The sequence below is a fragment of the Leptosomus discolor genome, chromosome Z (genome assembly GCF_034619465.1).
Source record: "Leptosomus discolor isolate bLepDis1 chromosome Z, bLepDis1.hap2, whole genome shotgun sequence".
In the NCBI taxonomy this organism is placed as follows: Eukaryota; Metazoa; Chordata; class Aves; order Leptosomiformes; family Leptosomidae; genus Leptosomus; species Leptosomus discolor.
In genome coordinates, this window is record NC_141419.1 from 43935752 (window position 1) to 43948370 (window position 12619).

Consider the following 12619-nt stretch of genomic DNA (forward strand, 5'->3'; position numbering starts at 1 on the left):
TCTCTCTGGATGGCCTTCCGTCCCTCTGGCATATTGCCTGCACCACCCAGCTTGGTGTCATCAGCAAACTTGCTGTGGGTGTACTCAATGCCACTGTCAATATGAAGATATTCAACAGCACTTGTCCCGATACAGAACCCTGAGGGACACCACTTGTCACTGTTTTCCATTTGGACATCGAGCTATTGACCACTACTCTCTGGATGTGACCATCCAGCCAACTCCTTATCCACTGAACAGTCCACCCGTAGAACCCATATCTCTCCAACTTAGAGAGAAGGATGCTATGGGGGACCATGTCAAAGGCCTTGCCGAAGTCCAGACAGATGACATCTGTAGCTCTTCCCTTGTCCACTGATGCAGTCACTCCATTGTAGAAAGCCCCTAGGTTGGTCAGGCAGGACTTGCCCCATACTGGCTGTCTTGAATCACCTCCCTGCCCTCCATGTGCCTTAGCATATCTTCTAGGAGGATCTGTTCTGTGATCTTCCCAGGCACAGGTGTGATGTTGCGATACCTAATTTCATATAATGTTACAATCAGTAAATAGCAAATTATTTTCTCAGAAAATAATCTTAAAACATCCTGAATGTACTGAAGAGTTCAAGTCAATTCACTGTAGGCTGTTGTCAGATTACTTCTTTTCTGAAGGACAGAACCCAGGAGAAGGGAGGATGGGAAAATAGGGTGTGGGTCATCCTTTAAATCTCTTTACATTCATCTGGGATATGGTTTGCTCCTCCCCTCTTCCAGAAGACACTTGAAAAGCCCAAAACAAGAGTGCTGGAACAGCAGTGGCTCGCATGTTTTTGTGATCTTAAGAAACCTGTGTATAGAATAATAGAATCATAGAATGGTTTGGGTTGGAAGGGACCCTAGAGATCACCTAGTTCCATTCCCCCTTCCCTTGTTACCCATCCTTTAAAATTGTCCTTCATGTGTTTGGGAAATGCTCATGACCCTTGAGTAAATAAATTGTAAAAGTCAGGAGACCTTGCTCTTAAAGAGTTCCCTAAACTAAGATATTTAATTTTGGGCCAATGGAAATTGTCCTTCTGTCCAGGACAACATTCTATTTTCTTACCTTTCCCAGATAAAAATCAAATTTTTACAAATTTGGTTCAGATGGAAACAGTTCTCTCCTCATCCCCATCCTGGTTTGGTTACCAAGCTGAAAAATTTGCTGTCTGTTCATCTTCAGTACATACTTTTGGGGCATGAGCACTGATTCTCATTGGAGTATGCAGCAACTGAACTGTAACATTTCTGGTAAAACAGTAAGTGCTTCTGACATCTGATATTTCTACAAAGCTGTGCAGATCTCTTCTGGTATTTATATATGGCAATGGAAAAAAGACAGCTGGGATGATCTGCTGCAAAGATGCAACCTATCAAAGTCCATGGGAAAACGTTGCACTTAATCTAAGTCATAACTTAAAGAAAAACAGAAGTAAATTGAGAAGGACAATTAAAGCTGGGGTAACTATTTTTATTTTTTTTAAATCCAATATATTAAATGTATACATATGCAAAGAAAAAAAATTAAAGTGAACTGTAAAGAAAAGCAGTACTTACAAAGATGTGACTTACTATGTTTATTTTAAAAAGGGTAGCAGAAATCCAACTAATTTGAAGGGAAAGTAGGATTGATTTTATGATGACTGGCTTTCAGAGCATCTTCTTAATTGCAAATAGCATAAATTTATACCATTAAGGGTGGGAAGTTAGTTTAGGCATTGGCAACATGCACGTTGGCATCAGGACTTGACACCAACTTTCTCAGGGTCTTTGCCCCACTGCTGCTCAGGCACCGATGGTTGGGTGGTGTTTTGGTAGTGCCACGTACACTTAGGTCTTTTTGTAGGGGCAAACACCTGTGAGCAGTTTTCCACATTGCCCTTGTATTTCCACAGCAGAGCTGAATCTGGTGCAGAGCACGACTGACGGCTTACCCACAGCTGCCTTGATAAGTATGCAGCAGTGCTAGACCTTCGTGCCCCGTCCTAGTCAGCATCCCTCTCGGCTCCTGGGTGTATGTTGTGGCTTGAGCACCCGTGCGGGCCGTGAGTGACATGGGAAGGCAGTGAGATTTATGTTGCATTTGTTGATTTTATTTTCAGAGCCTGGTTTGTGAGCCACTCTCCCAAATTAATATGCGAGGCTTGCTGGAGCTGGGGATACACACCGCCTGCCCAGAGGAGTGCTTGGAGGAACGTGGCTTGATCTCCCCCTTGTGGAAAATTATCGGAACTAAATTCTCCTGGTACTGAAGAGGAAAGTCCAGCATCGGCGAACAAATGATGGCAGCAGTTACCGTGCCACCTGGTGCTCTTGTTGGTCCTCAAGGAAATGAAGAGATGGACTCTTTGATCGTATTACATTATAATTACACAGGAAAGCTTATTTTAAGGGAAAAGGCAACTGATAACATAGACCTGCCCACTATTGCCTTTCTGATCCTATGTAGTTTTATAGTCCTGGAAAACTTGATGGTATTGATTGCCATATGGAAAAACAATAAATTTCACAATCGCATGTACTTTTTTATTGGCAATCTAGCTCTCTGTGATCTTTTAGCTGGGATTGTTTACAAAGTAAACATTCTTATGTCTGGGAAGAAAACTCTGAGCTTGTCCTCGACAATCTGGTTCATTAGGGAAGGCAGCATGTTTGTTGCCCTGGGAGCCTCCACTTTCAGCTTGCTAGCAATAGCTATTGAGCGGCATTTGACCATGATTAAAATGAGGCCTTACGATGCGAATAAAAAGTACAGAGTGTTCCTTCTCATTGGTACCTGCTGGCTTATTTCGATCTCCTTGGGTGCCTTACCCATCCTCGGCTGGAACTGTATAAACAACTTACCAGATTGCTCAACGATTTTGCCTCTGTACTCCAAGAAGTATGTTGTGTTCTGTATTAGTATCTTCATAGCCATTTTGGTTGCCATTGTCATCCTTTATGCCCGTATCTACATCCTGGTAAAGTCCAGCAGTCGTAATGTCACTAACCACAATAACTCAGAGCGGTCCATGGCACTCCTTAGGACTGTTGTGATCGTTGTTAGTGTCTTCATCGCCTGTTGGTCTCCGCTGTTCATCCTGTTCCTTATCGATGTGGCCTGCAGAGTCAAGGAGTGCTCTATCTTGTACAAAGCCAACTGGTTTATTGCTCTGGCAGTCATCAATTCTGCAATGAACCCCATCATCTACACTCTGGCCAGTAAGGAAATGCGTCGGGCTTTTTTTCGCCTTGTTTGTGGCTGCCTGGTGAAATCCAAGGTGGCCAGATCTTTGCCTATTCAGCCTACACCAGATCACAGTCGAAGTAAATCCAGCAGCAGCAATACCCAGAAGCCAAAGGAAGATTTCCCACCGATGAGTGTTCCCTCATGTATCGCTGAGAAAAATGAATCCTCATTTCAGAATGGAAACTTCTGTAAGTAAAGGACTTCTCAAGACAAGTACCTTTCTGTGGCTTATTAGATCTAAACTACAAGGGTGGTTTAAGTAATCATGCACTTAAGTCACAGGGGAAAACACTAACCACTTACTTAACTTTGAGGACTTACTTATCAACAATCATTTTTTTGGGGTGTTTATTCAGTAACACACCAGATTCAGAAAAACTAGTGCTACACAGCAGCCAGGACGGAGTCCGTGCACCACAATGATATTGCATGATGAGGCTGCATTTAGCACTGCCTGATCTTGCAAGACATCAATAAAACCTGTTAGAAACTTCGGCATTCACTAAACACTGCTAACGATCAGAAAATGAGCCCAATTATTGCCAACTGGGAGAAAAGCACATTACATATGTTGGTGATTATAGTTCTCTCCATGTATCTTGCTGTTACGTTAATGGCCTTATATGTATGTGGTATAAATAGTGTATATTTGTACAATTCCTTATTAGAATGTTGTTCTTTGGTAAAAGTTTACAATATGCTAAGCATTGTATTGCAGTATACAGTGTAAGGTGACAAATTATACAAATAGATTTGTTTCAATGGGGATATTTGAAAATATATGAAGTAGTAGCTTTTAACTGACAGGAACTGTAACGTCATATCAATGCAGTATTGTTTTTTCCACTGTTATCAAACTTTTCATGTTTAGTGAGAGATAACATGACAGTTGTCACTGTGGCATTTCACAACTTATTTTAAACAAGCAGTAGTAAACAACCATTGAGAGAGGCTATATATGTTCACTATTCGAAGTAGTTTAAGTGTGACCCAACAACACATGTGTATCAAGTGTATGTATTGTTTCAATGAATATATTTTTACTTACTATTTTCAATGTATTTAAAAATGTATGTCAAACCTATGTAAACCTGTGTATGTTGTGAATGCACTATCTAAGCTGAGACTCTTCAGTTCTGAAACAGAGACGTATCATTTCAGAAAGCAATGAACCACAACAGGTCCCTGTGGAGTTCCTTCCGTTCTCTCCAGACACCACCACAGCATGGGATTGTGTTAGAAATTCTGTCTGGGAACAAGTTCAGCCAGTGCAACAAGATCCTATTTTCTGGCAATGGGGCCCTGCACTCCTACCACCTCTGAGCACTTTTGCAGATACAAGAGAGAAGACGCAGTACCAACAGGATCATGCTGAAGGGCATATATCCGTTTATACCTGGCCCTGCCTTGGATCTGGAATGAAAGCCTGTTTAGCGTGGAAGACCTGGAGCCCCAGACTTACTCTTTTGAGAGGCTATTCCAGAGAAACCTGCATGAAAACAACTTTATGGTTCATCACTGCCTTACTAGCCTCAGTACAGGATGGTGTTCAGCATCAAACGGATTCACTGAGACCAAGATCAGTTAAGACTTCATAAACATCTGGTTTCAAGACCCCATGGAAGTGGCCCATGGTACTTCCAACAATAGTACTTTATGGCTGGAGGCTTCAATGGAGGTTGACGAGAAATTCTGAGACTAGTTCCCGTTGTCTTTCAGTAAGAATGTAAGCATCTAACTTTACTGGGCTCTTTCAAAGATTTGTGTTTGATGTCTCAAACCACACCTTGCCTTATGCACAATCATTAGTTGAGGCTTTTTTAATACATAGCCTGAAAGAGCTCATACTTAGCTTTACTCCAGTCTTAATCATTTAAAGCAGAAGCATTAGACTCTTCCGAAGTGTGTAAGTTGTGTAATGTGTGTAGCAAAAGTGTTTAAAATATAAAGGTTTGCATTGTGATTATCTTTTAAAAGTCATCAGTCCGCTTGTAAATGTTTTACGCTGTTAGAAAAGTGTAAGAACAAAGACGAACTGTATTTGAATGAAATAACTGTGAAAGAGAGTAGTAGATACAAAATAATTTCTACCAAAAATCTTGAAAAGCAGTGCACTTAGAGAAGAAGCTAGACGAAGCTAAGCATGATATAACTATATGAGCTGCAGATACAGGCTGGGTCAGCAACTCTGTAGCTTTGTGAGAAATAGAACTGGTGATATTGCATTGCCATGGCTTGCTTAGGCTTTTAGATCTTACAGTGCTGTCTGGCTGTGTTTTCAGTGTGGAAGTTCTCCCCTGAAGTTGTGTCTTTGAAAACTGCCAGCTAAAATATTTGTATACTTCTAAATGTTAGTTCACAAGCTGGTGGCACGTGGCAGCATTCCTTGCTACTGTTGCACAGAAAGGCCTTAGCAACACAACAGTATGAGAAAACGTTGTGACTGCCCCCACGCCAACTCTCATGTCAAGGATATTACGTGATTCTTGCTATTTACATGAAAAATAATGAATATTGTTAATAGCCAAAGTCGAAGAACATGCACATAAAAGTGAGTTTTAACATCAGGATTCTAGCCTTAGTTATTCTCAGAGTTGGTGTAAGGTACAGGTAATGCAAGCAACTCCACTGTTGGAGGCCACGTGATTGTGTTTCAATACAAAAGCCTTTCACTCTACTTTGATTTCCTTCTCTTATTTTGGAGCTGTGGGGATATTTTGGTAGTTCACTACCCTGCTGTACTTGAAGCAGGCTCCTGGGATTCATGGGCTCACATGTAACACTGATAATATAATTTACAAAGTACTTATGAGTGAAGAGAAAAAACCTGTTGTGGATACAGTCTTCAGAGGGTACATCCCACTGGGACTTAGCAGGTAAAGCATAGACTGTGGAAAATTTCAGAGCAAAATTTTAAAGTAGGACAAGTCAAGGGCTTAACAGCAGTGGACTGTAAATTATCAGGAAGATGTCCTATCCTTGAAGCTAGAAAAAGATGGAGAATAGCTTATTTCACCCTAAAATATTAGAAAATTCCTTAAAATACATCCCAGAATCCAAGCTTTTTATCATCTAGGCTGATTTGAGCATACAAGAAACTGAATCAGGTCTCCCTTTTGCAATTGGTTTTATATGGAGCAAAAGCTACAAAGGAGACTAACGTTTCATTCATATTATTTCATGAATTGGAATATATATTTTGGTTCTGGATTACAAAAGAAATGCAAATCAATTTATCTAAGGAGAATAAAAAGCTTTCAGATGTTTTCCAAGAGTCTTTTATTGCCAACAGTCTTACAGAGTATTTTCAACTCATTAGGTACCATAAACATTTTGAAAACTTAATTAAATCTCAAACCTTTGAACGGAAGTTTTTGTGTAGCAGTCGTTTTTCAAAGAATTGTAAAAAAGATTTTGGCCTTCTATGGAAAACATGCATTTAACCTCTGGGTGTCATGCCTGAAAGCAGTACCTGTGGGAACACTGCAGCCAAAGGCAGCAGGCTCTGCCTCCACTGTCCCTGGAGTCGGAGGAAGGCTTTGCCTCTGCTTTCCTGTGAGTGGACTCGGTCCCTTGCCTCACCTGCTCAGGGTGCTGTCTGCTCCGGCAGCAACATGCACAGCTGCTTCCTTGGAAAGGCACATTTTACAAGGATTGACTGTAGTTAGGCTGTCGCTCTGCCTACAGCATTTGTAATTTCCAACTGCTCTAGTAAGGAAATAGGAAACGCACCTGTAGGTAAAGTGCCAGGTGCCAGAAAGCTGGGGTCCCGAGAGCAGCCGGTCTGCCTCTGCTGAGTGGAGATGTTCTGGCAGCCACCCGGGTAGAGCGATTTAACCCAGCAACACAACCAAGGGCATAGCTCAGCCCCGTGACTTTGCTGGGAACTGTGGGACCCACAGCTGCCCCAGGCCTGGGGACACCCCCTTCTCATGGCAATACTCGAGGTGGGCAGGCACAGCAGCAGTGATCAGGGGTTTCTGCTTGGCCACCATTGAGCTATGAGGCTTGCTGCAGCCCTGAGGCCTCCCGGCACCTGAAGTGGGCTGGAATCAGCGTGCAGAGGCATGCAGAGGGTGCTGGTGACCATGCTGCCTTCAGAGCTGCATTTCTTCTCCCCAGGAGTAATGTAACTTCCCAGGGCATCCCCAGGCTCTGCTTTTCTCCATGTGAGTAAGAGGGAAGGGCCTTTGCAAGGAGACACTTGGGTGGTGGAGACAGACAGTTTGGGGAATATCAGTCCCAGATGTGGAGCCTTTCTCCCCTCCACAATACACTAAATAGCTGCTTGTATGGACCTTGTGTCCTTGCAGTCACTCTCCATGGAAAGCCCATGGACTAGGCTAGTCTTGGCTGCCCTCACCTATTCAGTGTGCCAAGCAGGAAAGCTACCTTTTCAGGAGAGGGCATCATCTGGCCCAAAAAGAGGGCCTGTACGAGCGATTACTTGTATTGTGAAAACGGTATTTGTCAAAAATGAGCTTGTGGAAATCAGTGTTGCCTCTGTCAAAGTGGAGCTCCTCAGGTGTAAAGTCAGTGTGACTGAGGCCAAATTCCTCATGTAGTATTTGGTTCTCTGACATCTGTCATCCCTGTTTCTACTAAGTTGAGTAGTTCATTAACTTATTAATATTCAATATCCAGGTAAACCTTGTAGAATTGAATTTATTCTGCTACAAAATTGCCTACAAAGGGCATCCACTCAAGTAAATAAAAAAAGCCAAACCAACTCCCCAACAAATTAGGCCATTAGGGAACCTGGTCATAGGAGAACAGATTCAAGCCCACTTTACATGCATTTCAGTCTGATAGCAGTGCTCATTATTTTATTACTTTGGTTAATCATATACAAACTGAATAATCAGAAAACAGTTGCATGACACTTGTATTCCAAATTCAGTTGCTCAAGGACTTCCTCAGAGAAAAAATTTGCCTCTATAACCAGAATACCACAATCAGCAGACAGGCAAAAACTTGAGATTCACAAAAGTGGTTGGGAGTATAAATGATCACAATATTTCCACATACATTATTTTTTCCTGCAATTCTCAGTTAAAAATGTTTCTAAAAGTAATAAATATTAATAAATAACAAATGTACAGTCAAACTCCCATTTACAGCAAAATAGTCACTTTTTTGTTTTGTTGCTACCCACACAATGCAAAGAAAAACATTTACCTCAAAAGAAGAAACCTGGCTTCTTTCAAGGTTTAACTCTGCAGGACTTTACTGAGAAGCAGTTATCACACCAATCCAGCCACAAAGGACACAAATATATACCAATTATAATCTTTACATTCTTCACTTAATAAAAAATTTCACTTATTTTGAATTAATATCTGCTTGGGTGTGTTTGATGGTTTTTGCCTCACAGCAGAAAAGGACGACTGCTGGAAAAAGCCATCATTTGACCTGCATGTTATTTGACCTTCATGATAACTACAAAACATGCAAATCTGCATCTTAGTCTCAAAACCTGAGGCTACATTCCTTCTCTGAGTCATCCATGCTGTCTCCCACAAAGTGGGGTAGCAGAATGGGTCATACAGCTTTAACTTCTTTCTTCTTTTGGTCTCCATGGCCTGTTCTGTTGTCAAACAAGGTTTAAACACTCTTTATATGGCACTTTTGCTAGGAATGTCTAGCTCTGAAATCTTATCCCCCTTACTGAAACCAAAAAAAAAAAAGCCCTGCTTTTTCTCAGTGGAAGTCATACAAGATGCTTATGTTGGAGTATGCAGAAGAACAGATCAGTGCTTATGAACATAAATGTCTCAAAAAGAGATGAGCAGTAGGCATTGCATAAGTATTTTGCAGTTCCCCTCCCCAGAAGTTCTGTTTTAACTGTATCAACCAATTAGTTTATAGTTTGGCAACAGGATTCTATTCTCATTAGTGACTTATATGCCTATTGGATCATGTTTCCAGACTTCACATTTCTTATCCCTGGGGTTTTCTCTCCCAAGATAGCTTTTCACTCCCTATCCAAACCTCTGGTTAACTGCAGGCAAATTGTATATCCATGTTATCTTTTCTACAGGCCTGCCCTCATTCCAGCTGCATCCAATGCAGATGTGAGCAAGGCCCTCAGACAGTGCGTGCAAGTGAGTAGAATGAGTACAACTGAGCACAGAGCTTTTAGTGGGAATTTGCCCATGTCCTGACAGCTTTGAGCAAGCATAGATTTGTGGAAAGTGCAACCGTAGGTTGGAGCAAAAAGACCATGCGAATCAAGATATTTTTGACAGTACACTAAGGTAAATCTGAATTTGGATTTTATGCAGACATATTTTGAACGTCTGGAAGATAAAATGGGAAGTGTATCTCATATTTCGGCTTAGACTTTGTTTAGGCAAATACAGTTTACTTCTTGGTTCTCCCACTTACTTCAGATAGACATTGGATGCCAAAAATATAGGCTTGAAAGCAGAATTTGTAACCTTTTGTCTGAATGTTCACAAGTTCCAAATTTCCCCTTCAGAGCTGCACATTTCCTGGTGGCTGCAAAACTCTACTAGTTTTCAAATGGAGCATTTGCTATTTACAAATAACTAAATATGCATCAATTCTATTATGACTACATTGTAGCTGGCATCTGGCACTTTTGCCAGCAGCAGTTGCACTGTAGTATATATTTTTTAAATCCTCCTCATCTTACTGCACAAAATGATACCTGGGGACGATGATGATAAGAAATGTGAGTGTATTATTCTACAGAGGAGAAAAAGAAAGAAACTAGGATATAGAAAATTTAGTGCTGGCAGGTGACGTTTACCAGACTGTTGGTAAAAATTTTCTTCTGGTGACAGTGCACATTTTGCACTCAAATCCTGGTCACAGGACTACGTCCTTCGTTAAACCTTGTACTAAACATGTGCAGTAGAGAGGTCTCACAGAACTGGTGTTATCTCCCATTGTGAACCCTGTAGGATGTGAAGTGGGAGAGGGCAGATTTAGACTAGATACAAGGAAGAACTTCTTCAGCCTGAGAGTGGTGAGACACTGGAACAGGTTGCCTAAGGAAGTTGTGGATGCTTCATCCCTGGAAGCGTTTAAGATCAGGTTGGATGGAGCCTTGAGCAACCTGGTCTAGTGGGAGGTGTCCCTGCCCATGGCAGGGGGGGTGGAACTAGCTGATCTTGGAGGTCCCTTCCAACCCAAACCATTCTATGATTCTGTGAAGTGGAGGGGAAGCTACTGTATAACTACCTATTCTTACTGTGTGTGCAAAGCCCTGGGCAGGAAGGCAGGCAGTAAGCCGTGCAAATTGCATCTACTTCTATGGTCTCCACCAAGGAAGATGGCCAATTTGAACATCCTCTCCTTGCATTAGGGAAGGGAACCTGGGAGTCCTCATTCTGAGCAAACTCTCATTGAAGTCAGAAGGTAATTAATTTTTCAAATCACAGTTTCTACCTTGTGGTTTCATTGCTTCTGAAGCATCTGAAATAACTGAAAGTTTGGGAACATGACTGTACGTCAGTGTCCAGTCTATCACTGCCAGCCTCACTGGAAAATTTTATTGTCCTAATAATTACGCTAGATCTGCAATAAAATTAATCCAAAGCATTTGGTTCACTTTTGAAAGTTCTTTGTTTAAAGGAATCGAATGCATTTTCATTGCTTATAGTTCCCATAGTTGCAACACAACTGGAATCAAAACTGGTAATCAGATAGGACTCAAAATCAGTGTAAACAGTCTTGCAGCATATTTAGAGTTTCAGTTCTAACTTCTCAGCTATCCCCTGGGAAAATATTAAAGACTACCATAATGTTGTCTAATCTCAGTGATTTCTATTGAGTCTAGTAAAATTATTCTTTCAGTAAAATCCCAGTTCTTGAAGTCATGGTACTGAATTATCACCAGCAAATGTCCAGCCCCTGGGATTGCATAAAAAAAGAGTACAAACAAAAGGTGAGGGGACTCAAAACAGGAAGCAAACATTAAAAGGCTCAAATTATGCTGTCAGCTGTCTGGTTTTCAGCCAATTGTACACCATTTGAGCCCATCTCATAACTTATACATCTCTTATATTGCTGGCAGTGTTGGGTCCTCACAGAAAGGAGCTCTGCCTCTCTAGCAGGTTCAATTAGCTCTTGTTGAGCTCAGTGTAAAATGGCCTTTGACACTAACAACAACAGGTTTGGAATTGCTATCCAAATGGCGATACAGTTTTTACACCATTTTCATATAAGGAAAAGCCAAATCTACCAGAGTGACAGTACAAAAAACAATGACAGGATCTGCAAAAGGAGCATTGATTGGCCCATATGCCCTTCATTCCGGGACAGCTTTGAGATCATTTGGTTCCCAGTAACTTACAAAAGCCCGGAGGCCATCATCATGCCTGGCCAGACAGGATCTGCTGGCCTATTGCAGCAGCAGGGCACTGTTGCAGCCCAAAGGGGCTACCACTACCTAGGACCAAAATGCATCTGATCAAGCTATGTGTAACCTTTACATCATGAATGGGCATGCTGAGCTGGACAAAATGGCTGTGCTGACAGAGCAGCTTAAAATAGCCACATTTTCCTGGAGGCAGAGTTTGTGAAATATAGTCTGGGGAATTTAATATTTCTGTTAAGATGTTTCATTTTGTGTCTCCTTGCCACCTGCTTTAATTTCCAAAACATGCAGCTAAGCAGCTGCTAAGGTTTAAAGCTACAGCTAGGACAATGGTAAAAAATTTTAGATACTTAGTTCAGTATATGTTTAGTGCCTTCATTCATATACCTGTATCTTGTCACATTTTTCCAGGCATACACTGACAGGGTATTTATGAATCTAAAACAGATAGAGGCAGCAGGTGGGATTTTTGAAGGCACCTAAGGGACTTAGGCACCTGGCTCTTACTGAAGTGATATTCAACATTCAAAGTACAAAAGACGTCTTCTCTTATAGTTAGTGATACACTAAAAGCTTTCCAGGTCATAGCTATAGGGAGGTGGGAGCATGGAATGGCAAGTGTTATGCGTGACAAAAAAGGTGGCAACTGAGATACTTCAAACTGGAATATGGTGAGGCATGGATGCTCTTAAATAAAGGGATTTTGATGGATAATGCTTTCGGGTATCAGATCTCCTTACATTCCCTTGCAATTTCAAACCCGGTGAAAACACAACCCAAATTTTAAGAATTCTACTAACCTCAGTGCCGTATTAATTTGGGTTGCAATGCAGCATTTAATTTTTTTCCTTTACTCTCAGCTCCCACCCAGATCTAGAAATATCAGCTAATAAGTATCTGCAATAAAATTTGTCACAAGCACTGTGTTCACCCACTATGTCTCAGTTTGGCTTCTGAATGTCATGATTACAGAATCAAGTGTATTTTTATTGCATGGATAACATGGTTAGTCTTAGGTGCCTCAA

General features: G+C 41.4%; 1 protein-coding gene across 1 annotated transcript; it reads left to right on the top strand.

The window, feature by feature from the left end:
* The first annotated feature begins 2291 nt into the window (after positions 1-2291).
* Positions 2292-3443, top strand: S1PR3 (sphingosine-1-phosphate receptor 3). The gene has a single exon (XM_009947058.2). The coding sequence runs from the start codon at positions 2298-2300 to the stop codon at positions 3441-3443; it is 1146 nt and encodes a 381-aa protein (XP_009945360.1). The 5' UTR covers positions 2292-2297.
* Positions 3444-12619: the final 9176 nt, after the last annotated feature.

Coding starts and splice junctions, on each gene's coding strand:
- S1PR3 (XM_009947058.2), top strand. CDS start 2,298: ATGATGGCAGCAGTTACCGTGCCACCTGGTGCTCTTGTTGGTCCTCAA.